The following is a 26,823-nucleotide window of genomic DNA, read 5'->3' on the forward strand; positions in this document are numbered from 1 at the left end:
ACATTAGCATGCTAACTGGTAGCAATATAAAATATTTGATGTAAAATTTGCTAAAAAAAAAAGAAGCTATCATGCTAATATTATAATGCTACCCATTGCCTTCCTTCATGTGCGCAGCCAGCTCTACCACAGGGCCCGACAGCAGCCCCCCAGCACCAGACCCCGGGAAGAAGCCTTCATGCTGGTCCATCCAGGACGTGATGCACTTTGTCAGGCACGCTGACCCTGCTACTTTGGCACCACACGCGGAATTGTTCCGCAAACACGTGAGTTTGCTGCTCACTCTACTCTGTGCACATTATAAAACATGTCCAAGCACCGCTCATCATTCACAACTACACCCACGCTGCAGTGCATGATGGGAAACATGCCAACCCCTCCCCACACTTCTCGTGTGTGATGCATTTTAGTGTGTACAGGAAGTGATGTCATCAAAATGGGAGCCCCCATGGATTTTCAGGCGGCACACAGAATGAATGAATGAAATACATGTTTGAATCAATAGATTATTGAAAGAATGATTGAATAAACGAATGCTTGAATGAATGAATGATTGAATGAAAGATTGAATGAATGAATGCTTGAAAGAATGACTGAATGAATAAATTATTGAAAGAATGATTGAATAAATGAATGAATGAAAGATTGAATGAATGCTTGAATGAATGAATGAATGATTGATTGAATGAATGGATGATTGAAATGCATGATTGAATACATGCTTGAATGAATGAATGATTGAATGAAAAATGAATGATTGATTGAATGAATGGATGATTGAAATGCATGATTGAATACATGCTTGAATGAATGAATGATTGAATGAAAAATGAATGATTGATTGAATGAATGGATGATTGAAATGCATGATTGAATACATGCTTGAATGACTGAATGATTGAATGAAAAATGAATGAATAATTGAATGAATGAATGGTTGAATGATTGATTGATTGAATGAATGAAAACAATGAATGAATGATTGAATGAGCCCTTTGAGACACTTGTGATTTAGGGCTATATAAATAAACATTGATTGATTGATCGAATGAATGAATGATTGAAATGCATGATTAAATACATGATTGAATGAATAAATTATTGAAAGAATGATTGAATGCTTGAATGAATGAAAGATTGAATGAAAAAAATGAATTATTGAATGAATGAATGATTGATTGAAATGCATGATTGAATACATGCTTGAATGAATAAATTATTGAAAGAATGATTGAATAAACAAATGCTTGAATGAATGAATGCTTGAATGAATAATTGAATGAAAAAATTAATGAATTATTGAATGAATGATTGAAATGCATGATTGAATACATGATTGAATGAATAAATTATTGAAAGAATGATTGAATAAACAAATGCTTGAATGAATGAATGAAAGATTGAATGAATTATTGAATGAATGAATGATTGATTGATTGAAAGAATGAATGAATGAAATGCTAGATTGAATAAACAAATGCTTGAATGAATGAATGAATGAAAGATTGAATGAATGAATAAATTATTGAATGAAAAAATGAATGACTGAATTATTGATTGAATGAATGAATAAATTATTAAATGAAAAAATGAATGACTGAATTATTGATTGAATGAATGAATGATTGAAATGCATGATTGAATGGATAAATTATTGAAAGAATGATTTAATGAATGAATGCTTGAAAGAATGACTGAATGAATGATTGATTGAATGATTGATTGAATGAATGATTGAATGAATGAATGACATTTGGTGCCATGGAAAGGTTGGTAAACTAAAAGGTGGCAAATTGAAATGTTCATAAATCGACTTGTACTTGTGTCAAGATAATGTAGGTGTGTTGAAGTAGGTGGAAGTACTTGTACATACAAGTACCTGAGTCTAAGTACTTGTACACACAAGTACCTGAGTCTAAGTACTTGTACACACAAGTACCTGAGTCTAAGTACTTGTACACACAAGTACCTGAGTCTAAGTACTTGTACATACAAGTACCTGAGTCTAAGTACTTGTACATACAAGTACCTGAGTCTAAGTACTTGTACACACAAGTACCTGAGTCTAAGTACTTGTACACACAAGTACCTGAGTATAAGTACTTTTGTGTATAAGTATCTGTGTATAAGTACCCGAGTGTAAGTACTTTTTTGTAAGAGTACTTGAGTGTTAATACTTGTGTGTACAAGTACATGTGTAAGTACTTGTGTGTACAAATACCTAGGTCTAAGTACTTGTGTACAAACTGTTTCCATATGAGTTGGGAAATGGTGTTAGATGTAAATATAAACAGAATACAATGATTTGCAAATCATTTTCAAGCCATATTCAGTTGAATATGCTACAAAGACAACATATTTCATGTTCAAACTCATAAAACCTTTTTTTTGTTGCAAATAATCATTAACTTTAGAATTTGATGGCAGCAACACGTGACAAAGAAGTTGGGAAAGGTGGCAATAAATACTGATAAAGTTGAGGAATGCTCATCAAACACTTATTTGGAACATCCCACAGGTGAACAGGCTAATTGGGAACAGGTGGGTGCCATGATTGGGTATAAAAGTAGATTCCATGAAATGCTCAGTCATTCACAAACAAGGATGGGGCGAGGGTCACCACTTTGTCAACAAATGCCTGAGCAAATTGTTGAACAGTTTAAGAAAAACCTTTCTCAACCAGCTATTGCAAGGAATTTAGGGATTTCACCATCTACGCTCCGTAATATCATCAAAGGGTTCAGAGAATGTGGAGAAATCACTGCAGGTAAGCAGCTAAGCCCGTGACCTTCCATCCCTCAGGCTGTACTGCATCAACAAGCCACATCAGTGTGTAAAGGATATCACCACATGGGCTCAGGAACACTTCAGAAAACCACTGTCAGTAACTACAGTTGGTCGCTACATCTGTAAGTGCAAGTTAAAACTCTCTTATGCAAGGCAAAAACCGTTTATCAACAACACCCAGAAACGCAGTCGGCTTCGCTGGGCCTGAGCTCATCTAAGATGGACTGATGCAAAGTGGAAAAGTGTTCTGTCCACATTTCAAATTATTTTTGGAAACTGTGGACGTCGTGTCCTCCGGACCAAAGAGGAAAAGAACCATCCGGAATGTTCTAGGCGCAAAGTGTAAAAGGCAGCATGTGTGGTGGTATGGGGGTGTATTAGTGGCCAAGACATGGGTAACTTACACATCTGTGAAGGCGCCATTAATGCTGAAAGGTACATACAGCTTTTGGAGCAACATATGTTGCCATCCAAGCAACGTTACCATGGACGCCCCTGCTTATTTCAGCAAGACAATGCCAAGCCACGTGTTACATCAACGTGGCTTCATAGTAAAAGAGTGCAGGTACTAGACTGGCCTGCCTGTAGTCCAGACTTGTCTCCCATTGAAAATGTGTTTGGCATTATGAAGCCTAAAATAGCAGAAGGGAGACCCCCGGACTGTTGAACAACTTAAGCTGTACATCAAGCAAGAATGGGAAAGAATTCCACTCCAAAAATGTGTCTCCTCACTTCCCAAACCAAAACTGAGTGTTGTTCAAAGGAAAGGCCATGTAACACAGTGGTGAACATGCCCTTTCCCAACTACTTTGGCACGTGTTGCAGCCATGAAATTCTAAGTTAATTATTATTTGCAAAAAAAAAAATCAAGTTTATGAGTTTGAACATGAAATATGTTGTCTTTGTAGTGCATTCAACTGAATATGGCTTGAAAATGATTTGCAAATCATTGTATTCCGTTTATATTTACATCTAACACCATTTCCCAACTCATATGGAAACGGGGTTTGTACTTGTGTGTATAAATAAGTACATGAAGTAGTTGTGTGTGTATAAATAAGTACATGAAGTAGTTGTGTGTGTATAAATAAGTACATGAAGTGTGTGTGTGTGTATATAAGTACATGAAGTGTGTGTGTGTGTGTGTGCAGGAGATTGACGGCAAGGCGCTCCTCCTCCTGCGTAGTGACATGATGATGAAGTACATGGGTCTGAAGCTTGGCCCCGCCCTCAAACTGTGTCACCACATCGACAGGCTGAAGCAGGGCAAGGTGTGACACACACAAGGTCACATGACCGACACACGGGTCACATGACCAGCACACGGGTCACATGACCGGCACACGGGTCACGTGACTGGACGCATGACCGCAGCCCGCCGAGCCCAAGAAGAGGAAGGAAGACGTTTCCATGGTTACCTCTCCAAGATGATGTTTCTTCTTCTTCTTGCGGTGATTGATGTTGTACAGCGACAGGGAGAGATGGTCACGTGATGACTTTCACTTCCTGTTTGAAGAAGGAACGTCTCTGACCTCGTGAGCTTCCTCCTCGCCTCGTGCACTTCCTGCTGCCTCCAGCAGATGGCAGCACAGATACTTTGGACTTTTTACACAACTCCAGCTTAAAGCTCATTTCTCATTATTATTATTTTTCATGAAATAAAAGTACATTAATATTATTACTAATGAAATTAAAGTACATGATTATTAGTATTATTAATGAAATAAAAGTACATTGTTGTTATTAATGAAATAAAATTATCTTATTATTGTTAATTAAAATGACATTATTATTAATTAAATACAAGTACATTAATATTAATGAAATAAAAGTACTTTATTATTAATTAAATAAAAGTACTTTATTATTATTAATAAAATAAAAGTGCATTATTAATTAAATAAAAGTACTTTATTATTCATAAAAATAAAAGTACATTGTTATTAATGAAATACAATATTATTTTAAGTAAATAAAATTACATTATTAATGAAATAAAAGTACATGATTATTATTAATGAAAATAGTGCAATATTACTAATGAAATACAATTACATTATTGTTATTAATCAAATAAAAGTACATTAATGAAATAAAAGTACATGATTATTATAACTGAAATAAAATTAAATTATTATTAATGAAATAAAATTACATTAATATTAATGAAATAAAAGTATATTATTATTATTATTATTTGTATTTCTGAGGTGTAAATTAAAATACAAATGGTTTGAAACGCTTTCATTCTAAAATAACAATAAATCTTCTTCCCATCCAAAAGGTATTTTCAATGAAAAGTAAAAGTGTTTAAAAGCCAAACAAAAGTGATGATTTTTAACGACATTTTCTTCGTATTTGTTGATAATGTTTGTTTGCTCCTGTTCACATGTCAGCTGAGGTGAAAACAAACATTGAACATTTCCCGTAAATGGAAGATGAAATAAATGCATTTTAATTCAAATGTATTAAATTATTCTTGGAATAAAAACTTTTGTGTCAAGTCATTATTTCAACAAAGTGTTGATTTGTTTCCTTGCAGGTGAAAATGTGTCAATCATATTCAACTTTGACCTTTTCAACATTTCAGTCTTGTCACCTTTCAACCTCTGTTTGCACGTTTGGAAGAAAAAGGCCAGAAGATTTTTTTCTTCATGTTTGAACTCCGTCATGATGTGGAGTGCATGAGAAAGTGGGACCAGCGTCTCCTGCACATTTATCAACACAAGCAGCAGTGGTGCTGCAAAGGTCAACATAAAGGTTTTATATAGCTACTTTACATGGGAGGTTTCCTACAGCCACACATGTCAATGAAAATATTGTGGACACTTTTTTTTGCTTTTGTAGACGTGGCGACTAAATGTTTGCTCTGCTGGATCGTACAAGTCATCACACAAGTACTTTGTACTCCTAAACATCCTCATTAAAGTACTTTACAATCATTTCAAGTATTTTTGCACATTTATTTTTTACCCAATAAAAGTACTTTTGACTAATAAAATTACTTTTCACTATTAAAAGTATTTTTATTTAATGAAGTACATTTTACATATTAAAAGTATTTTTAATCAAAGTACTTTTCACTCATCACATTTTCTACTTGTTAAAAGTATTTTAAATTTATTAATTTTTTTCCCCCATTCATTAGTAGCTAGCCTACTATAACTCATGGAAGTACTTTTCACTCATTAAAGTACTTTGTATCTATTTAAACTAGCTTTTGTACTCATTAAAGTACTTTTAAAAAATCTATTTAAAGTATATTTTGTACTCAAAAAAGTACTTTCCAATAAAAAGTATTTTTGCACAATACAATTATTTTTTTACCCAATAAAAGTACTTTTGAATAATACAATTACTTTGCCCTATTAAAAGTATTTTTACAAAATAAAGTACATTTTACATATTAAAAATATTTTTTACTCATTAAAGTACTTTTCACTCATTACATTTTTTTACTTGTTAAAAGTATTTTTTATTAATTAAATGGTTTTTTTCATTCATTAGTAGCTAGCCTACTACAACTCATGGAAGTACTATTCACTCATTAAAGTCCTATTTATCTATTTAAAGTATCTTTTGTACTCATTAAAGTACTTGTTATATATTTCAAGTATCTTTTGTACTCATGAAAGTACTTTTCACTCATGAAAGTACTTTTTATATATTTCAAGTATCTTTTGTACTCATTAAAGTACTTTTCACTCATTAAAGTACTTTTTATCTATTTAAAAAATATGTTGTACTCATTAAAGTACTTCTTATATATTTCAAGTATCTTTTGTACTCATTAAAGTACTTTTTACTCATTAAAGTACTTTCCAATCATTTAAAATATTTTTGCACAATACATTTCCCAATAAAAGTACTTTTGACTAATACAATTACTTTTCTCTACTAAAAGTAATTTTACTCAATAAAGTACATTTTACATATTAAAAGTATTTTTTACTCATTACATTTTTTACTTGTTAAAAGTATTTTTTTTTATTAATTAAATGTTTTTTTTTCATTCATTAGTAGCTAGCCTACTATAACTCATGGAAGTACTTTTCACTCATTAAAGTACTTTTCATATATTTCAAGTATCTTCTGTCCTCATTAAAGTAGTCGTTATCTATTTCAAGTATCTTTTGTACTCATTAAAGTACTTTTCACCCATTAAAAGTATTTTTGCACAATACATTTATTTTTTCACCAAATAAAAGTACTTTTGACTAATACAATTACTTTGCTCTATTAAAAGTATTTTTACTAAATAAAGTACATTTTACATATTAAAAGTATTTTTTGCTCATTAAAGTACTTTTCACTCATTACATTTTTTACTTGTTAAAAGTATTTTTTATTCATTAGTAGCTAGCCTACTATAACTCATGGAAGTACTTTTCACTTATTAAAGTACTTTTCACTCATTAAAGTACTTTCCAATCGTTTAAAAGTATTTTTGCACAATACATTTATTTTTTTACCCAATAAAAGTACTTTTGACTAATACAATTATTTTTCTCTACTAAAAGTATTTTTACACAATAAAGTACATTTTATGTATTAAAAGTATTTTGTACTCATTGAAGTACTTTTTAAAAATCTATTTAAAGGATATTTTGTACCCATTAAAGTACTTTTCAATCATTAAAAGTATTTTTGCACAATATTTATTTTTTTACCCAATAAAAGTACTTTTGACTAATACAATTACTTTGCTCTATTAAAAATATTTTTACAAAATAAAGTACATGTTACATATTAAAAGTATTTTTTACTCATTAACGTGCTTTTCACTCATTACATTTTTTACTTGTTAAAAGTATTTTTTATTCATTAAATGTTTTTGTTTTTTCATTCATTAGTAGCTAGCCTACTATAACTCATGGAAGTACTTTTCACTCATTAAAGTACTTTTTATCTATTTAAAGTATCTTTTGTACTCCTTAAAGAACTTTTCACCCATTAAAGTACTTTCCAATCATTTAAAGTATTTTTGCACAATACATTTATTTTTTTTACCCAATAAAAGTACTTTTGACTAATACAATTACTTTTCTCAACTAAAAGTATTTTTACTCAATTAAGTACATTTTACATATTAAAAGTATTTTTTACTCATCAAGTATCTTTTGTACTCATTAAAGTACTTTTAAAAAATGTATTTAAAGTATATTTTGTACTCAAAGTACTTTCCAATCATTTAAAATATTTTTGCACAATATTTATTTTTTTACCCAATAAAAGTACTTTTGACTAAAACAATTACTTTGCTCTACTAAAAGTACTTTTACAAAATAAAGTACATTTTACATATTAAAATTATTTTTTACTCATTAAAGTACTTTTCACTCATTACATTTTTTACTTGTTAAAAGTATTTTTTATTCATTAAATGTTTTTTCCATTCATTAGTAGCTAGCCTACTACAACTCATGGAAGTACTTTTCCCTCATTAAAGTACTTGTTATCTATTTCCAGTATGTTTTGTACTCATTAAAGTACTTTTCACCCATTAAAGTACTTTTCAATCATTTAAAGTATTCTTGCACAATATATTTATTTTTTTACCCAATAAAATTACTTTTCTCTACTAAAAGTATTTTTACTCAATAAAGTACATTTTACATATTAAAGAGTATTTTTTACTCGAATAACTTTTCACTCATTAAATGTTTTACTTGTTAAAAGTATTTTTAATTCATTAAATGTTTTTTTTCATTGATTAGTAGCGAGCCTACTATAACTAATGGAAGTACTTTTCACTCATTAAATGTTTTACTTGTTAAAAGTATTTTTAATTCATTAAATGTTTTTTTTCCATTGATTAGTAGCGAGCCTACTATAACTCATGGAAGTACTTTTCACTCATTAAAGTACTTTTTATCTATTTAAAGTATATTTTTCACTCATTAAAGTACTTTCCAATCATTTAAAGTATTTTTGCACAATACATTTATTTTTTTACCCAATAAAAGTACTTGACTAATAAAATTACTTTTCTCTATTAAAAGTATTTCTACTCAAAAAAGTACATTTTACTTATTAAAAGTATTTTTTACTCATTAGTTTTTTTAAATTCATTAGTAGCTAGCCTACTATAACTCATGGAAGTACTTTTCACTCATTTAAGTACTTTTTATATATTTAAAGTATCTTCTGTCCTCATTAAAGTACTTTTTATCTATTTCAAGTATCTTTTGTACTCAAATACTCTTCACCCATTAAAGTACTTTCCAATCATTTAAAGTACACAATACATTTCTTTTTTTACCCAATAAAAGTACTTTTGATTAATAAAAATACTTTTTTCTATTAAAAGCATTTTTAGTCAATAAAGTAAATTTTACATATTAAAAGTATTTTTTACTCATTAAAGTACTTTTCACTCATTAGATTTTTTACTTGTTAAAAGTATTTTTTATTCCTTAAATGTTTGTTTTCATTCATTAGTAGCTAGCCTACTCATGGAAGTACTTTTCACTCATTAAAGTACTTTAAAAAAAAATCTATATAAAGTATCTTTAGTACTCATTAAAGTAATTTTTTATCCATACAGAGTATATTTCAACTCATTAAATTACTTTTCACTCATTAAAGTACTTTTTAAAAATATACTTAAAGTATCTTTTTTACTCATTAAAGTACTTTTCACTCATTAAAAGTACTTTACAGTATTAAAAGTACATTTCACTATTATAACTTTTTTACACATTACATTTTTTAACTCGTTAAAAGTATTTTATTCATTCATTAGTAGCTAACCTACTTCAACTCAGAAGTATTTTTCACTCATTAAAAGTACTTTTCACTCATTAAAATTACTTTTCACTCATTAAAATACTTATCTATTGAAAGTATCTTGTTAACGCATTGAAGTACTTTTCACTCATTAACGTACTTTTAAAAAATATACTTAAAGTATCTTTTTTACTTATTAAAGTACTTTTCACTCACTAAAGTTCTGCACTCATTGAAAGTACTTTTATCCATTGAAAATACCTTTCACTCATTAAAAGTCATGTGTACTTCTAAAAATGGTTTCTACACATAAAAAGTACTTTCCGCACGTTGATTATAGTACTTTCGGCACAAAACATGTTTACTCAACTAAAGTACTTTCCACTCATTAAAAGTACTTTGCCCTCAGAATACCATTCACTCATTTAAATGAGTGAAGGGTACTTCTCTCATTAAAGTACTTTATACCCAGTAAAAGTGGTTTATCAATAAAAGGCAAGGAAAGCAGGAAGTGTCAAGTCAGCAAAAAACATTTAGTGTATAAATAAATATTTGACCTCACAATAAATTAGTTGTTACAAGTACGTAAAAAACATCGTCATCATAATATTCATGATCATTATCATAATTTGATGATTATTATCATGATTATTATTGTTATCATTATTATTTTTTTATTATGATTATTATTAACATTGTGATTATGATTATTGTTATGATTAGTATGAATAATAATAATAATAATAATATTAATAATAATAATCAAAACAATAATAATCACAATAACAGTAACTAATACTCATCATCATCATCATAATAATAACAATCATAATCATAACAATAATAATAATACTAATAATAATAATAACAATAATAATAATAACAATAACAATAATAATAATAACAATAATAATAATAACAATAATAATGATACATATTTCATTCACACCATGGATGGATTTCATTTCTTCTTCACATCAACAACACCCGGTCAACTTTTTTTCTTAATTTTTCTTGAGCTAAACTACCACAAAGTGCACGGGAGAATGTTCACACACACACACACACACACACACACACACACACACACACACACACACACACACACACACACACACACACACACACACACACACACACACACACACACACACACACACACACACACACACACACACACACTTACTTGAAATGAAGAGTTTGAGTAGAAAAGTGTTCCAGGTGGTAAAAAGGAGTTAGCATGCTAACATGCTAACAGAGTTTTTCACTTCCTGGGGAAAAGTGCGGCGAGTCTCTGCTTCTTGATGGGCAGGAAGTGGATCTCCTGCGAGCTCACCTTCTTCAGCTTGATGGCCCGGTTCTTGGAGGTCTTCTTCAGGTGGCGGCCGGCGTCCCCCTGAGGTCCAAAGAGCTGCTGGTCGGGCTGGATGGAGAAGTTCTTGGTGGACACGCCGGAGAGACTCTTGATCTTCCCGCAGAGGATGGCGGGGATGGCGTCCTTGACGGCGACGATGACCTTGGCGGTCTGCGAGGCGCTGACCATCTCCAGGTTGGCCGTCCCGTGGCCCAGAGAGGCGGACCCCCCGGCGCCGCCGTCCACCATCCACTTGTGCTGCCGGCTGAACTCCAGTGAGGTCAGACCCCCCAGCAGCCTGGAGTCCAGACCGGCGTTGGCGCGCTCCGCGGACCCGCCGGCCTTCCTGGCAGCAGGTACCGACAAGTCCAGCACGCCGTCCTGCTGCTGCGGACCAAAGTATTCCTGTTTGGGTTCTACGGGACAGGCTCGCATGGACAAGTCCAGGACCTGCCCGCTTGAGGGTTGAGGGTTTAAGTCCCTGGGCGTCTGAGTGCTTTTACTCTCCGTACAAACGGCTTTGGGCAGGTGGGTCTTAGAGTCCACCGGGGTCTGAGGGACAGGAACGGGCAGCGGGATGGGCAGTGGTACAGGCAGAGGAATGATGACCGGGTACGGAACCAGAAGGGTGGCAGGCGGCACTAGTGGGGCCAGAGGGGAGGAGTAAGGGGGTGTGAGGGGAGGGAAGGGGAAGAAGGAGGAGCCTGATGAGTGGCAGGTGGATGAAGGTGTTTGGGGGGGGAAGAGGTCCTGCAGGATGGCAGTGAAAGCCGGGTTCTGGAGGAGGGACAGCAGGTTGGGGTCCTGCGTGGGCCCGGCGGACTTCTGGTCCACAGCAGCAGGCAGGCTGAAAGATAACGGATTCTGACACAAGATGTTGTTCTGGGAGATCACGGCAGGACTCATGTGCTGGATCACCTGCTGGTCCAGGAGCACAGAGACCGGGTTGGTTCCCGTCAGCAAGTACGGCGCCGCACCCATCGGACCCAGCTGAGGCCCGGCAGCCATCTGGAGCTGAATGGGCAGCATCAGAGGGTTCTCGCTCAGGCACACGGGATGCAGAAGAGTGGCGGCCATCTTTAGAGCCACACCCCCTGGGGGGTCGGCGGATGGAAGAGGGACCGCCGGGGGTCCGGGCGCCTCCAGCAGAACTTCTTTGTTTTTCTCGGCTGAACAAGACTCATCACGCTTACTGGTTTCCACAACCGGTTCTTCTTTTCCAGAAACTTCTGTGTCTTCCACCTTAGACTGCAGTTTTTGTTTGGAAGAAACATCAGCACAACTTTCCATGGTTCCAAGTCTTCATAAGCACCTGTGTTTCAATGAGATCCTTCTAGAATGTTCCAATGAGATCCTTCTAGAATGTTCCAATTAGATCCTTCTAGAATGTTCCACTGAGATCCTAGCAGAATGTTCCAATGAGATCCTTCTGGAATGTTCCAATGAGATCCTTCTAGAATGTTCCAATGAGATCCTAGCAGAATGTTCCAATGATATCCTTCTAGAATGTTCCAATGAGATCCTTCTGGAATGTTCCAATGAGATCCTTCTAGAATGTTCCAATGAGATCCTAGCAGAATGTTCCAATGATATCCTTCTAGAATGTTCCAATGAGATCCTAGCAGAATGTTCCAATGATATCCTTCTAGAATGTTCCAATGAGATCCTAGCAGAATGTTCCAATAGATTATTTTAGAATGTTCCAATTAGATGCTTGCAGGATGTTCCACTTAGATCCTTGCAGGATGTTCCACTTAGATCCTTCTAGAATTGTCCAATTAGATCCTTCTAGAATGTTTCAATTGTATCCTTCTAGAATGTTCCCATTAGATCCTTGCAGAACATTCCAATTAGATCCTTGCAGAATGTTCAAATGCGATCCTTCTAGAATATTCCAATGCGGTCCTTCTAGAATGTTCCAATGCAATCCTTCTAGAAAGTTCCAATGCGATCCTTCTAGAAAGTTCCAATGCGATCCTTCTAGAATGTTCCAATGAGATCCTTCTAGAATGTTCCAATTAGATCCTTTTAATCTGCTCCATTGAGATCTTTCTACAATGTTCCAATGAGATCCTTCTAATGTGTTCCAATTGAGTAATTCTAGAATGATCCACTTAGTTCCTTGCAGAATGTTCCAATTAGATCCTTATAGAATGTTCCAAATAGATCCTTATAAAATGTTCCAATTAGATCCTTGCAGAATGTTCAATTGAGATCCTTCTTTGATGTTCCAATTAGACCTTTGGAGAATGTTCCAATTAGATACTTTTAATGTGTTCCAATTATATCATTCTAGAATGTTCCAAGTCTTCATAGGCACCAATGATGATGGTGTGTCATAGATCCTTCTAGAAAACCTGAAAGACAAAACCAGACTTGGTTTATATTATTGTATATACTAGGTCGTAAAATCAGTGTCATTTGAGTCGGTCCATAGGTTGCCTGTAGGGATTTTTCATGTCCAGCAGATGTCAGTATTTAGTGACACAGTATCGCCACAGTATCAATACAGTTTTGCAATGTGTCGAAACTAGGGCTGCAACAACTAATCGATTAAAATCGATTATTAAAATAGTTGCCGATTAATTTAGTAATCGATTCGTTGGATCTATGCTATGCGCATGCGCAGAGGTTTTTTCTTTTATTTATTTTTTTTAAATAAACCTTTATTTATAAACTGCAACATTTATAAACAGCTGAGAAACAATAATCAAAATAGGTATGGTGCCAGTATGCTGTTTTTTTCCAATAAAATACTGGATAGGATAGAAATGTAGCTTGTCTCTTTTATCCGATTATTAATGTATTAATCGCAATAATAATCGACAGATTAATCGATTATCAAATTAATCGTTAGTTGCAGCCCTAGTCGAAACGCTTCATGACGCCTGATCAACCCATCACTACATCACACTTACCACCATAATGAAAGAATATGAATAACAATTGGTTAAGATGGTGGCTTGTGAATTCTGCCTAGCAACAAGTCATTTGTTTAGTTGATATTTTGTAACATAAAATAAGAAAAGAACACATTGATAGTAAGAACGAAGACGCCATGACACTGGAAGTTTACATGGACATGACTAGAGATGTCCGATAATGTGTAATATCGGAAATTATCGTTTTTTTTTATTATTGGTATCGGTTTTTTTTCTTCGTTTTTTTCTTTTTCTTAAATCCACATAAAAAACACAAGCTACACTTACAATTGGTGCACCAACCCAAAAAACCTCCCTGCCCCAAGGGTTGTTTCTTTCTGTCATTAAAGGCCTACTGAAAGCCACTACTACCGACCACGCAGTCTGATAGTTTATATATCAATGATGACATCTTAACATTGCAACACATGCCAATACGGCCGGGTTAACTTAGAAAGTGACATTTTAAATTTCCCGCCACACTTCCGCTTGAAAACGTCTATGTATGATGACGTATGCGCGTGACGTCGATGGTTGAAACGGAAACAGCTCGGTTTTCATCGCAAAATTCCACAGTATTGTGGACATCTGTGTTGGTGAACCTTTTGCAATTTGTTTAATGAACAATGGAGACTGCAAAGAAGAAAGCTGTAGGTGGGATCGGTGTATTAGCGGCTGGCTGCAGCAACACAACCAGGAGGACTTTGAGTTGGATAGCAGACGCGCTATCCGACGCTAGCCGCCGACCGCATCGATGATCGGGTGAAGTCCTTCGTCGCACCGTCGATCGCTGGAACGCAGGTGAGCACGGGTGTTGATGAGCAGATGAGGGCTGGCGTAGGTGGATAGCTAATGTTTTTATCATAGCTCTGACGAGGTCCTGTAGCTAGGTTAGCTTCAGCATTGCTAGGCTTCGACAGGCGGCACAGCATTAACCGTGTGGTTACAGGTCCAGGGTTTGGTTCGGTGTCTCCTGATAGTAGTATTGTTGATCTTCTGTCTATCCTTCCAGTCAGGGGCTTATTTCTTTTGTTTCTATCTGCATTTGAGCACGATGCTATCACGTTAGCTCCGTAGCTAAAGTGCTTCGCCGATGTATTGCCGTGGAGATAAAAGTCACTGTGAATGTCCATTTCGCGTTCTGGACTCTCATTTTCAAGAGGATATAGTATCCGAGGTGGTTTAAAACACAAATCCGTGATCCACAATAGAAAAAGGAGAAAGTGTGGAATCCAATGAGCCAGCTTGTACCCAAGTTACGGTCAGAGCGAAAAAAGATACGTCCTGCACTGCACTCTAGTCCTTCACTCTCACGTCCCTCATCCACAAATCTTTCAACCTCGCTCAAATTAATGGGGTAATCGTCGCTTTCTCTGTCCGAATCGCTCTCGTTGCTGGTGTAAACAATGGGGAAATGTGAGGAGCCTTTCAACCTGTGACGTCACGCTACTTCCGATACAGGCAAGGCTTTTTTTTTATCAGCGACCAAAAGTTGCGAACTCTATCGTCGATGTTCTCTACTAAATCCTTTCAGCAAAAATATGGCAATATCGCGAAATGATCAAGTTTGACACATAGAATGGATCTGCTATCCCCGTTTAAATAAAAAAAATGTGGTTCCTACATTATATATCAATATATATCAATACAGTCTGCAAGGGATACAGTCCGTAAGCACACATGATTGTGCGTGCTGCTGCTCCACTAATAGTACTAACCTTTAACACTTAATTTTACTCATTTTCATTCACTACTAGTTTCTATTTAACTGTTTTTATATTGTTTTATTCAAGAAAATGTTTTTTAGTTTATTTATCTTATTAATTTAAAAAAAAAAGGACCTTATCTTCACCATACCTGGTTGTCCAAATTAGGTATAATAATGTGTTAATTCCACGACTGTATATATCGGTATCGGTTGATATCGGTATCGGTAATTAAAGAGTTGGACAATATCAGAATATCGGACATGGGCAAAAAGCCATTATCGGACAACCCTAGACATGACCATATATAGGTTTAAATGTCTACTTCCATCAGCGGAACATAAGGACAAAGGTAAACACACCTTGAGAGTACAAGGAGGGGGGGAGGGGGAGGGGTGGGGGGGTGATGATGGTTGACGCTGACGCGCCTCGGGGGCGCGCTCGTCGCCGTCACCGGGCACGCGCCTCGGTTGCCATAGAAGCAGAGCTAAAGTGACAGCTAAGCTAAAGCTAGCGCGTCAAACAAGCTAGCGGCGCGGAACAAACAACAACAAAAAAACGTCGCCATTAAAAAGCCTCCCGCTGAATGACGTCACGCGTGTTTAGCGCCAGTGTGCGGCCCACGGAGAACACGCAGTGGCGAGAAAATGTCGAAATGAGAGAGAGGGGGGGGGGAAAAAGATGAGACGAGCGAAAGTATTCTGCGTCATAGTCGCTGCTTTCCCTTCAGCGGAGACTTGAGGCACAAACTGGCGACATTTGCTCACCTGAGAGGGAGATAAACACCTGGGAGGCAGTCGTGGGCTTCGTGGACAACCGCGTGGAATCCCCAAGAAGACAAACGATAATTCTTATCTCGTCATTGCAGGGCAGCAGACCGGAGGTGCGCGCGCATCCTGCTCACTAGCTCCTCCCCCTTGTCTGATACTATTATTTATATTGTTGTAAATATTATCATGATACTATGATTTATATTGTAAAAATTATCATTATACTATTATTTATATTGTAAATATTATCATGATACTATTATTTATATTGTAAATATCATGATACTATTATCTATATTGTAAAAATTATCATACTATGATTTATATTGTAAATATTATCATGATACTATTATTTATATTGTAAATATCATGATACTATTATCTATATTGTAAATATTATCATGATACTATGATTTATATTGTAAATATCATGATACTATGATTTATATTGTAAATATCATGATACTATTATCTATATTGTAAATATTATCATGATACTATGATTTATATTGTAAATGTTATCCTGCTATTATTATTTATATTGTAAATATTATCATGATACTATGATTTATATTGTAAATATGATCATGATACTATCGAAAATGGATGGATGGATATAGACTATCATTTATATTGTAAATATTATCCTGATACCAATATTTATATTGTAAATATTATTTGATACTATTATTTATATAGTAAATATTATCCTAATACTATTATTTATATTGTAGTTATTATTTGATACTATTATTCGTAATTGTAATTATTATCCTGATACTATTATTTATATTGTAAATATTATATGATACTATTATTTATATATTGTGTGTGTGTATATATATATATATATATATTGTTATATATATACATAAATATATACACATATGTATAAATATATATACATACATATATACACATATTATATATATAAATATATGTACATACATATATTTATACACATTATATATAATATATATACAAATACATATGTACACATATATCTACATACACATATACACCTACTAAATATAAGTACATACATATATATATATATACAAATATACACATATTATATATATATACATACATATATACACTTATTATATATATGTATGTATATATAATTTATATACATACATATTATATATATAAATATATGTACATACATATATACAGAATACACATATTATATATATACATACATATATACACATATTATATATGTATATATAATATATATATACATATGTACACATGATATATATGTATACTTTATATATTATACATATACACACATTATATATATATACATACAAATACACATATATATATACATACAAATACACATATATATATATATACAAATACATATATATACAAATACATATATATATACACAAATACATATGTATATATATATATATATATATATATATATATATATGTATATATATATATATATATATATATATATATATATATATATATATATATATATATATATATATATATATATATATATATATATATATATATGTATATATATATATATATATATGTACACACAAATACATATATATACATATATTTCTCATTCTGATGGATTATAAAAACAAAAATGAAAGAACGAATTTCTGGTCAACATTGTCGTTCCAAACAGGTGTCGTAGACCACCACAACGTAAACCTCCAGGCATGGCTCATGTGTATGTGTTGAAATGACAAAAAAACATGAGAAGAAGACAAAACAATCGTTAAGTTTTTGTCTCAATTTATTGACCTTTTTTGGGACACGTTTAGCTGAGCGTGTAGCGACGCTAGTGTTGACTCCCAAATAAATACCAGACGACAGTTCATGTCAACAACAAGGACAAGCTGAAGTAGTACGATTCATTCGCACGTTGGAGTCCGTGAAAGGTGAACTTTGAAGAAGAATTCACTGATCAGTGCTAGAAAAAACAACGAGAATACAGTTTGAGCCTGTTAGCCTGTTAGCCTGTTAGCTTGAAGGTCAAAAACAGATCCAGTATAAAGCGGTCATTTGCATAAAAGTCTTCTCTAAAAGGCGCATTAACACGCAGCCGGGGGCTCCAAACACTTTTTGGTATTTCAAAGACCAAAAGAGAGTACAAAAATAAATACACACGTTGACCAGAAGGAGGCGCCAGAAAACACTAACTCGCCTTCAAAACAAAAGCAGAGGTGAAGATCTCGCGTTCGATTCCCGCCGCCTCGTCCACTTTCCACTCGCCTCTTTGATAAAAACACGTCAAAGCACAGGCTCATCATCACTATCAGCATTTTAGCCTTCTTCTTTATTGGCAACTTGCCGACTCACAACTTTTACTTTCTCGTCTCGACTTGGCTTTTTTCCCCCGCTTGAAAAACTAGTTTAGTGTGACTTTTGAAAGGGAAGTACTGCAGTAGTACTCGCTGGTATTCACAGAATACGTGGGCTTTCCCCGCTACTGGGAGTCGGGCGAGGGTTGGCCGGCGGGACCCCCGTCCGAGTTCTCCGCCTCGCCCTCGGAGATGGCCTGCATGGGCGCCGAGGGCAGGCGGCTGCGGGCGCCGTAGCGGCTGCTGCCCGCGGCCGGCGGCGTCCTGGAGCGGGCGTGGCGGGAGGACGGCGGGGAAAGGAAGGACCTGGGGGAGAAGCCCTCGGTGTTGGCTTTGGGGTAGACCTTGGACACGTCCTCGTCCGCTAAGTCCCCGGCTTTCATGGCGCCGGGACTCTTCAGGATCTCGCTGGCCGACATGCGGTAGCTGGACTCTGAGCGACTGCCCTTCTTCAGCAGCAGCAGCTTGAACTCCTCGCTGGAGGTGCTGGACTTCTTGGCGCTCCTGTAGATGGGGCCCGGGGCCTTCTGCGGGGACGGCGACGTGGCGGCGGGGGGCGGGGCCGACGGGCCCGGGGAGCCGGCGGCGCTGCTCGAGGGCGACACGCCCGACGAATCCTTCCGGCCCAACACTTTCCTCTTAGACCTGAGAGGAGCAACACCTGTCAGCCTACAAACGCCAAGATGCTACCTCATGAAGGCTTCGCTACACACACTAATCCACCTCCACCCACCACTTTGTATAAACACAGGCTTCACTACACGTCTTAAAATGGAGCCCTCAGTCAATTACAGACCTTAGTGAATATGCTCACCTAGCATGATGTTGAAATGTAATGTTAGCATGTAGCTCACATAGCTATGCTACTGTTGCTAACCTAGCATGATGTTAAAATGTAATGTTAGCATGTAGCTCGCATAGCTATGCTAGTGTTGTTAACCAACTAAAATGTTAAAATTTAATGTTAGCATGTAGCTCACATAGTTATGCTAGTGTTGCTAATCTAGCATGATGTTAAAATTTTATTTTAGCATGTAGCTCACATAGCTATGCTAGTGTTGCTAATCTAGCATGATGTTAAAATGTAATGTTAGCATGTAGCTCACATAGCTATGCTAGTGTTGCTACCTGACTAAAATGTTAAAATGTAATGTTAGCATGTAGCTCACATAGCTATGCTACTGTTGCTAACCTAGCATGATGTTAAAATGTACTGTTAGCATGTAGCTCACATAGCTATGCTAGTGTTGCTAACCTAGCATGATGTTGAAATGTAATGTTAGCATGTAGCTCACATAGCTATGCTAGTGTTGCTAATCTAGCATGATGTTAAAATGTCATGTTAGCATGTAGCTCACAAAGCTATGCTAGTGTTGCTAACCTACCATGATGTTAAAATTTAATTTTAGCATGTAGCTTACATAGCCATGCTAGTGTTGCTAACCTAGCATGATGTTAAAATGTAATGTTAGCATGTAGCTCACATAGCTATACCAGTTTTGCTAACCTAGCATGATGTTAAAATGTAATTTTAACATGTAGCTCACATAGCTATGCTAGTGTTGCTAACCTAGCATGATGTTACAATGTAATGTTAGCATGTAGCTCACATAGCTATGCTAGTGTTGCTAACCTAGCATGATGTAAAAATGTATTGTTAGCATGTAGCTCACATAGCTATGCTAGTGTTGCTAACTGACTAAAATGTTAAAATGTAATGTTAGCATGTGGCTCATATAGCTATGCTAGTGTTGCTAACCTAGCATGATGTTACAATGTACTGTTAGCATGTCGCTCACTTAGCTATGCCAGTGTTGCTAACCTAGCATGATGTTAAAATGTACTGTTAGCATGTAGCTCACATAGCTATTCTAGTGTTTCTAACTTAGCATGATGTTAAAATGTAATGTTAGCATGTAGCTCACATAGCTATGTTAGTGTTGCTAATCTAGCATGATGTTAAAATGTAATGTTAGCATGTAGCTCATATAGCTATGCTAGTGTTGCTAATCTAGCATGATGTTAAAATGTCATGTTAGCATGTAGCTCACAAAGCTATGCTAGTGTTGCTAACTGACTAAAATGTTAAAATGTAATGTTAGCATGTCGCTCACATTGCTATGCTAGTGTTGCTAACCTAGCATGATGTTAAAATGTACTGTTTAGCATGTAGCTCCCATAGCTATGCTAGTGTTGCTAACCTAGCATGATGTTAAAATATACTGTTTAGCATGTAGCTCCCATAGCTATGCTAGTGTTGCTAATGTGTGTCCTTCGTTCCTCCCCTAATGTTACATAGTTGTATGTGATACATGACATGTATTACATGGGACAAGTACACAGTTACAGTGTATATGTCATAAGTACACAATAGTACACAATAGTACATCTTGGAGACATTAGCACTAAAGCTACACACACACACAGTAATCAACAACAACAACATACAAATACAGTAATATGTACTTATGTTAAAATTACTAAGTACATATCAGAGTACCTCACCTGTGTATCATAGCAAAGTAATATACTATTGTGTACATATCAGAGTACCTCACCTGTGTATCATAGCAAAGTAATATACTATTGTGTACATATCAGAGTACCTCACCTGTGTATCATAGCAAAGTAATATACTATTGTGTACATATCAGAGTACCTCACCTGTGTATCATAGCAAAGTAATATACTATTGTGTACATATCAGAGTACCTCACCTGTGTATCATAGCAAAGTAATATACTATTGTGTACATATCAGAGTACCTCACCTGTGTATCATAGCAAAGTAATATACTATTGTGTACATATCAGAGTACCTCACCTGTGTATCATAGCAAAGTAATATACTATTGTGTACATATCAGAGTACCTCACCTGTGTATCATAGCAAAGTAATATACTATTGTGTACATATCAGAGTACCTCACCTGTGTATCATAGCAAAGTAATATACTATTGTGTACATATCAGAGTACCTCACCTGTGTATCATAGCAAAGTAATATACTATTGTGTACATATCAGAGTACCTCACCTGTGTATCATAGCAAAGTAATATACTATTGTGTACATATCAGAGTACCTCACCTGTGTATCATAGCAAAGTAATATACTATTGTGTACATATCAGAGTACCTCACCTGTGTATCATAGCAAAGTAATATACTATTGTGTACATATCAGAGTACCTCACCTGTGTATCATAGCAAAGTAATATACTATTGTGTACATATCAGAGTACCTCACCTGTGTATCATAGCAAAGAGGTCGTCGGTGGTCCGAGTCTTGGTTGGCGAGAGAAAAACCTCATCGTCCGACCGCGACTCATCACTCAGCTGGGAGGCGGAAGACTGGCTGCTTGTCACGTGTGCTGAAGGAAATGATGACATCATCACGCATGTCATTGAAATATGAAGATAAAATGATGACATCATCACGTATGTCGTTGAAATATGAAGATAAAATGATGACATCATCACGTATGTTATTGAAATATGAAGATAAAATGATGACATCATCACGTATGTTATTGAAATATGAAGATAAAATGATGACATCATCACGTATGTCATTAAAATATGAAGATAAAATGATGAAATCATCACATGTCACTGAAATATGAAGATACAATGATGACATCATCACATGTTATTGAAGATAAAACTTCAAACGTGTGATGATTGTAGACCTAGAGAATACTCTACTGTCATGGTCTTATATTCAGTTGGTCTTATATTCAGTTGGTCTTATATTCAGGTGGTCTTATATTCAAATGGTCTTATATTTAGATGGTCTTGGGGCGGTATAGCTCGGTTGGTAGAGTGGCCGTGCCATCAACCTGAGGGTTGCAGGTTCGATCCCCGCTTCCGCCATCCTAGTCACTGCCGTTGTGTCCTTGGGCAAGACACTTTACCCACCTGCTCTCAGTGCCACCCACACTGGTTTAAATGTAACTTAGATATTGGGTTTTCACTATGTAAAGCGCTTTGAGTCACTAGAGAAAAGCGCTATATAAATATAATTCACTTCACTTCACTTATATTCAGGTGGTCTTATATTTAGATGGTGTTATATTCAGGTGGTCTTATGTTCAGATGGTCTTATATTTAGATGGTCTTATATTCAGGTGGTCTTATATTTAGATGGTCTTATATTCAGGTGGTCTTATATTCAAATGGTCTTATATTCAAATGGTGCTATATTTAGATGGTCTTATATTCAGGTGGTCTTATATTCAAATGGTCTTATATTTAGATGGTCTTATATTCAGGTGGTCTTATATTCAGATGGTCTTATATTCAGGTGGTCTTATATTCAAATGGTCTTATATTTAGATGGTCTTATATTCAGGTGGTCTTATATTCAAATGGTCTTATATTTAGATGGTCTTATATTCAGGTGGTCTTATATTCAAATGGTCTTATATTTAGATGGTCTTATATTCAAATGGTCTTATATTTAGATGGTCTTATATTCAGGTGGTCTTATATTCAAATGGTCTTGTATTTAGATGGTCTTATATTCAGGTAGTCTTATATTCAAATGGTCTTATATTTAGATGGTCTTATATTCAGGTGGTATTATATTCAAATGGTCTTATATTCAAATGGTCTTATATTTAGATGGTCATATATTTAGGTGGTCTTATATTCAAATGGTCTTATATTCAGATGGTCTTATATTCAGGTGGTCTTATATTCAAATGGTCTTATATTTAGATGGTCTTATATTCAGGTGGTCTTATATTCAAATGGTCTTATATTTAGATGGTCTTTTATTCAAATGGTCTTATATTTAGATGGTCTTATATTCAGGTGGTCTTATATTCAAATGGTCTTATATTTAGATGGTCTTTTATTAAAATGGTCTTGTATTTAGATGGTCTTATATTCAGGTAGTCTTATATGCAAATGGTCTTATATTTAGATGGTCTTATATTCAAGTGGTCTTATATTCAAATGGTCTTATATTCAAATGGTCTTATATTTAGATGGTCTTATATTCAGGTGGTCTTATATGCAAATGGTCTTATATTCCGGTGGTCTTATATTCAGTTGGTCTTATATTCAGGTGGACTTATATTCAAATGGGTCTTACATTCAGATGGTCTTATATTCAGGTGGTCTTATATTTGAATTGTCTTATATGCAGGTGGTCTTATATTCAGATGTCCTTATATTGACATGGTCCTATATTCAGTTAGTCTTGTATTTAGATGGTCTTATATTCAAATGGTCTAATATTCAGGTGGTCTTATATTCAGATGGTCTTATATTCAGGTGGTCTTATGTTCAAATGGTCTAATATTCCTAAGGTCTTATGTTCGGGGTTGTCTTATATTAAAAGTGATTTTACATTTGAATGTTCTTATATTCCTGATGTCTTATGTTCGGTGTTGTCTTATATTCAAGGTGATTCTATATTTGAATGGTCTTATATTCAGGGTGGTCTTATATTCAGGTGGTCTGATATTCAGATGGCCTTATATTCAGATGGTCTTGTATTCAGGTGGTCTTATATTCGGGTGGTCTTATATTCAGGTGGTCTGATATTCCTGTGGTCTTATATTCAGGGTGATTTTATATTTGAATGGTCTTACATTCAAGTTGGTCTTATATTCAGGTTGGTCTTGTATTCAGATGGTCTTATATTCAGATGGTCTTATATTCTGGGGGACTTATATTCAAATGGTCTTATATTCAACAGGTCTTATATTCAGATGGTCTTATATTCAGGTGGTCTTATATTCAGGTGGTCTTATATTCAGGTGGACTTATATTCAAATGGTCTTATATTCAAATGGTCTTATATTCAAATGGTCTTATATTCAGGTGGTCTTATATTCGAATTGTCTTATATGCAGGTGGTCTAATATTCCTCTGCTCTTAACGTCCTCAATCATTTCATGGAGGCAGAAATATTGTGTCGCCCTATTTCTTGATTTGACACAGTAGACCTTGGTTCACAGACTATCTCTCCAGCAGACCACAAGGTGTGCAGGTGTCTGGGAGCACCTCTTCATTACTGGACATTACCAAAGGAGTTCCACAAGGCTCAGTGCTACTTTCTATCTACTTCAATAATCTTTGCAATAACTTGTCAAATGCAATGTAGCATTTTTCAGCATTATTTATTGCTGTTCAACCTCCATCACTCAGGCTTTGGAGTTTTTACAAGCTGCTTTTGATGTCATCCAGGCTCGCTTATCTGATCTTAAATTGGTTTTAAACACAGATAAAAGCAAGGTAATGCTTTTCTCTCATTCAAGGGTGCTACTGGAAAATATTCCAAATATTGTAACATCAAATGGAAACCCTACAGAGCAGGTCTTAAATGACAAGTACTTGGGTTTTACTCTTGATCAGGAGCTTCCATTTAAAGCCCATATTAACAACGTGGTCTCCAAGCTTAGGGTAAAGCTTGGTTTATTTAAAAAAAAAAAAAAAACTGCTTCTCTCTTAAAGGCCTACTGAAATGAATTTTTTAAAAATTTAAACAGGGATAGCAGATCCATTCTATGTGTCATACTTGATCATTTCGCGATGTTGCCATATTTTTGCTGAAAGGATTTAGTAGAGAACATCGACGATAAAGTTCGCAACTTTTGGTCACTGATAAAAAAAAGCCTTGCCTGTACCGGAAGTAGCGTGACGTCACAGGGTGAAAGGCTCCTCACATTTCCCCATTGTTTACACCAGCAGCGAGAGCGATTCGGACCGAGAAAGCGACGATTACCCCATTAATTTGAGCGAGGATGAAAGATTCGTGGATGAGGAAAGTGAGAGTGAAGGACTAGAGTGCAGTGCAGGACGTATCTTTTTTCGCTCTCACCGTAACTTAGGTACAAGCTGGCTCATTGGATTCCGCACTCTCTCCTTTTTCTATTGTGGATCACGGATTTGTATTTTAAACCACCTGGGATACTATATCCTCTTGAAAATGAGAGTCCAGAACGCGAAATGGACATTCACAGTGACTTTTACCTCCACGACAATACATCGGCAAAGCTCTTTTGCTACGGAGCTAACGTGATAGCATCGGGCTCAAATGCAGATAGAAACAAAATAAATAAACCCCTGACTGGAAGAATAGACAGAAAATCAACAATACTATTAAGCCATGGACATGTAACTACACGGTTAATAATTCCCAGCTTGGCGAAGCTTAACAATGCTGTTGCTAACGACACCATTGAAGCTAACTTAGCAACGGGACCTCACAGAGCTATGATAAAAAAACATTAGCGCTCCACCTACGCCAGCCAGCCCTCATCTGCTCATCAACACCCGTGCTCACCTGCGTTCCAGCGATCGACGGAAGGACGAAGGACTTCACCCGATCATCCGTGCGGTCGGCGGCTAGCGTCGGATAGCGCGTCTGCTATCCAACTCAAAGTCCTCCTGTTTGTGTTGCTGCAGCCAGCCGCTAATACACCGATCCCACCTACAACTTTCTTCTTCGCAGTCTCCATTGTTCATTAAACAAATTGCAAAAGATTCACCAACACAGATGTCCAGAATACTGTGGAATTTTGAGATGAAAACAGAGCTTTTTTGTATTGGATTCAATGGCGTCCGAATACTTCCATTCAACTATTGACGTCACGCGCATACGTCATCATACATAGACGTTTTCAACCGGAAGTTTAGCAGGAAATTTAAAATGTCACTTTCTAAGTTAACCCGGCCGTATTGGCATGTGTTGCAATGTTAAGATTTCATCATTGATATATAAACTATCAGACTGCGTGGTCGCTAGTAGTGGCTTTCAGTAGGCCTTTAAAAGACAAGTACTTGGGTTTTACTCTTGATCAGGAACTTTCATTTAAAGCCCATTTTAACAACGTGGTCTCTAAGCTTAGGGTAGAGCTTGGTTTCTTTTTTAGAAATAAAAACTGCTTCTCTCTTAAAGTCAGAAAGAAATTAGTGACAGCAACTATCTTGCCTGTAATTGATTATGGAGACATGCTTTATTTTAGTGCTTCATCTAAATGCCTCCAGTCCTTGGACACTGTTCTTCACTCAGCACTAAGACTTCTTACTGGCTGTCATAGTCTCACCACCACTGTGACCTGTACATGAAGTCAGACTTATCTTCATTGAGTGCACACAGATAGTCTCACCCACCACTGTGACCAGTACATGAAGTCAGACTTATCTTCATTGAGTGCACACAGATAGTCTCACCCACCACTGTGACTTGTACATGAAGTC

At 35.5% G+C, this 26,823-nt stretch overlaps 3 protein-coding genes across 10 annotated transcripts in view; 1 reads left to right on the top strand and 2 right to left on the bottom strand.

Annotated features, from left to right (window-relative positions):
- The window catches only part of LOC133644569 (sex comb on midleg-like protein 2), a 37,707-nt gene extending 32,337 nt beyond the window's left edge, over positions 1–5,370 (top strand). For 3 of the 4 annotated variants that reach the window (XM_062039156.1, XM_062039154.1, XM_062039155.1), the window contains exons 13-14: positions 118–266; positions 3,939–5,370. In XM_062039156.1, coding sequence (XP_061895140.1) covers positions 118–266; positions 3,939–4,064 — 275 coding nt within the window. In that variant the 3' untranslated portion in view covers positions 4,065–5,370. The remainder of the gene's footprint in view (positions 1–117; positions 267–3,938) is intronic. The other variant, XM_062039157.1, reaches the window with a different exon arrangement.
- Positions 5,371–10,048: 4,678 nt separating this feature from the next.
- LOC133644727 (retinoic acid-induced protein 2-like) lies at positions 10,049–16,397 on the bottom strand. Its single transcript, XM_062039446.1, has 2 exons — positions 16,265–16,397; positions 10,049–13,227 (listed from the first exon to the last, which is right to left on the bottom strand). Exon 2 carries the CDS (start codon positions 12,158–12,160, stop codon positions 10,781–10,783), a length of 1,380 nt encoding a protein of 459 aa, XP_061895430.1. The 5' UTR covers positions 12,161–13,227; positions 16,265–16,397; the 3' UTR covers positions 10,049–10,780.
- A 1,642-nt stretch (positions 16,398–18,039) lies between these two features.
- The window catches only part of LOC133644358 (actin remodeling regulator NHS-like), a 172,220-nt gene continuing 163,436 nt past the window's right edge, over positions 18,040–26,823 (bottom strand). For all 5 annotated transcript variants that reach the window (XM_062038771.1, XM_062038773.1, XM_062038769.1 and 2 more), the window contains 2 exons: positions 21,857–21,980; positions 18,040–19,254 (listed from right to left, as the gene is read on the bottom strand). In XM_062038771.1, coding sequence (XP_061894755.1) covers positions 18,735–19,254; positions 21,857–21,980 — 644 coding nt within the window. In that variant the 3' untranslated portion in view covers positions 18,040–18,734. The remainder of the gene's footprint in view (positions 19,255–21,856; positions 21,981–26,823) is intronic.

The sequence above is a fragment of the Entelurus aequoreus genome, linkage group LG27 (genome assembly GCF_033978785.1).
Source record: "Entelurus aequoreus isolate RoL-2023_Sb linkage group LG27, RoL_Eaeq_v1.1, whole genome shotgun sequence".
Classification (NCBI taxonomy): Eukaryota; Metazoa; Chordata; class Actinopteri; order Syngnathiformes; family Syngnathidae; genus Entelurus; species Entelurus aequoreus.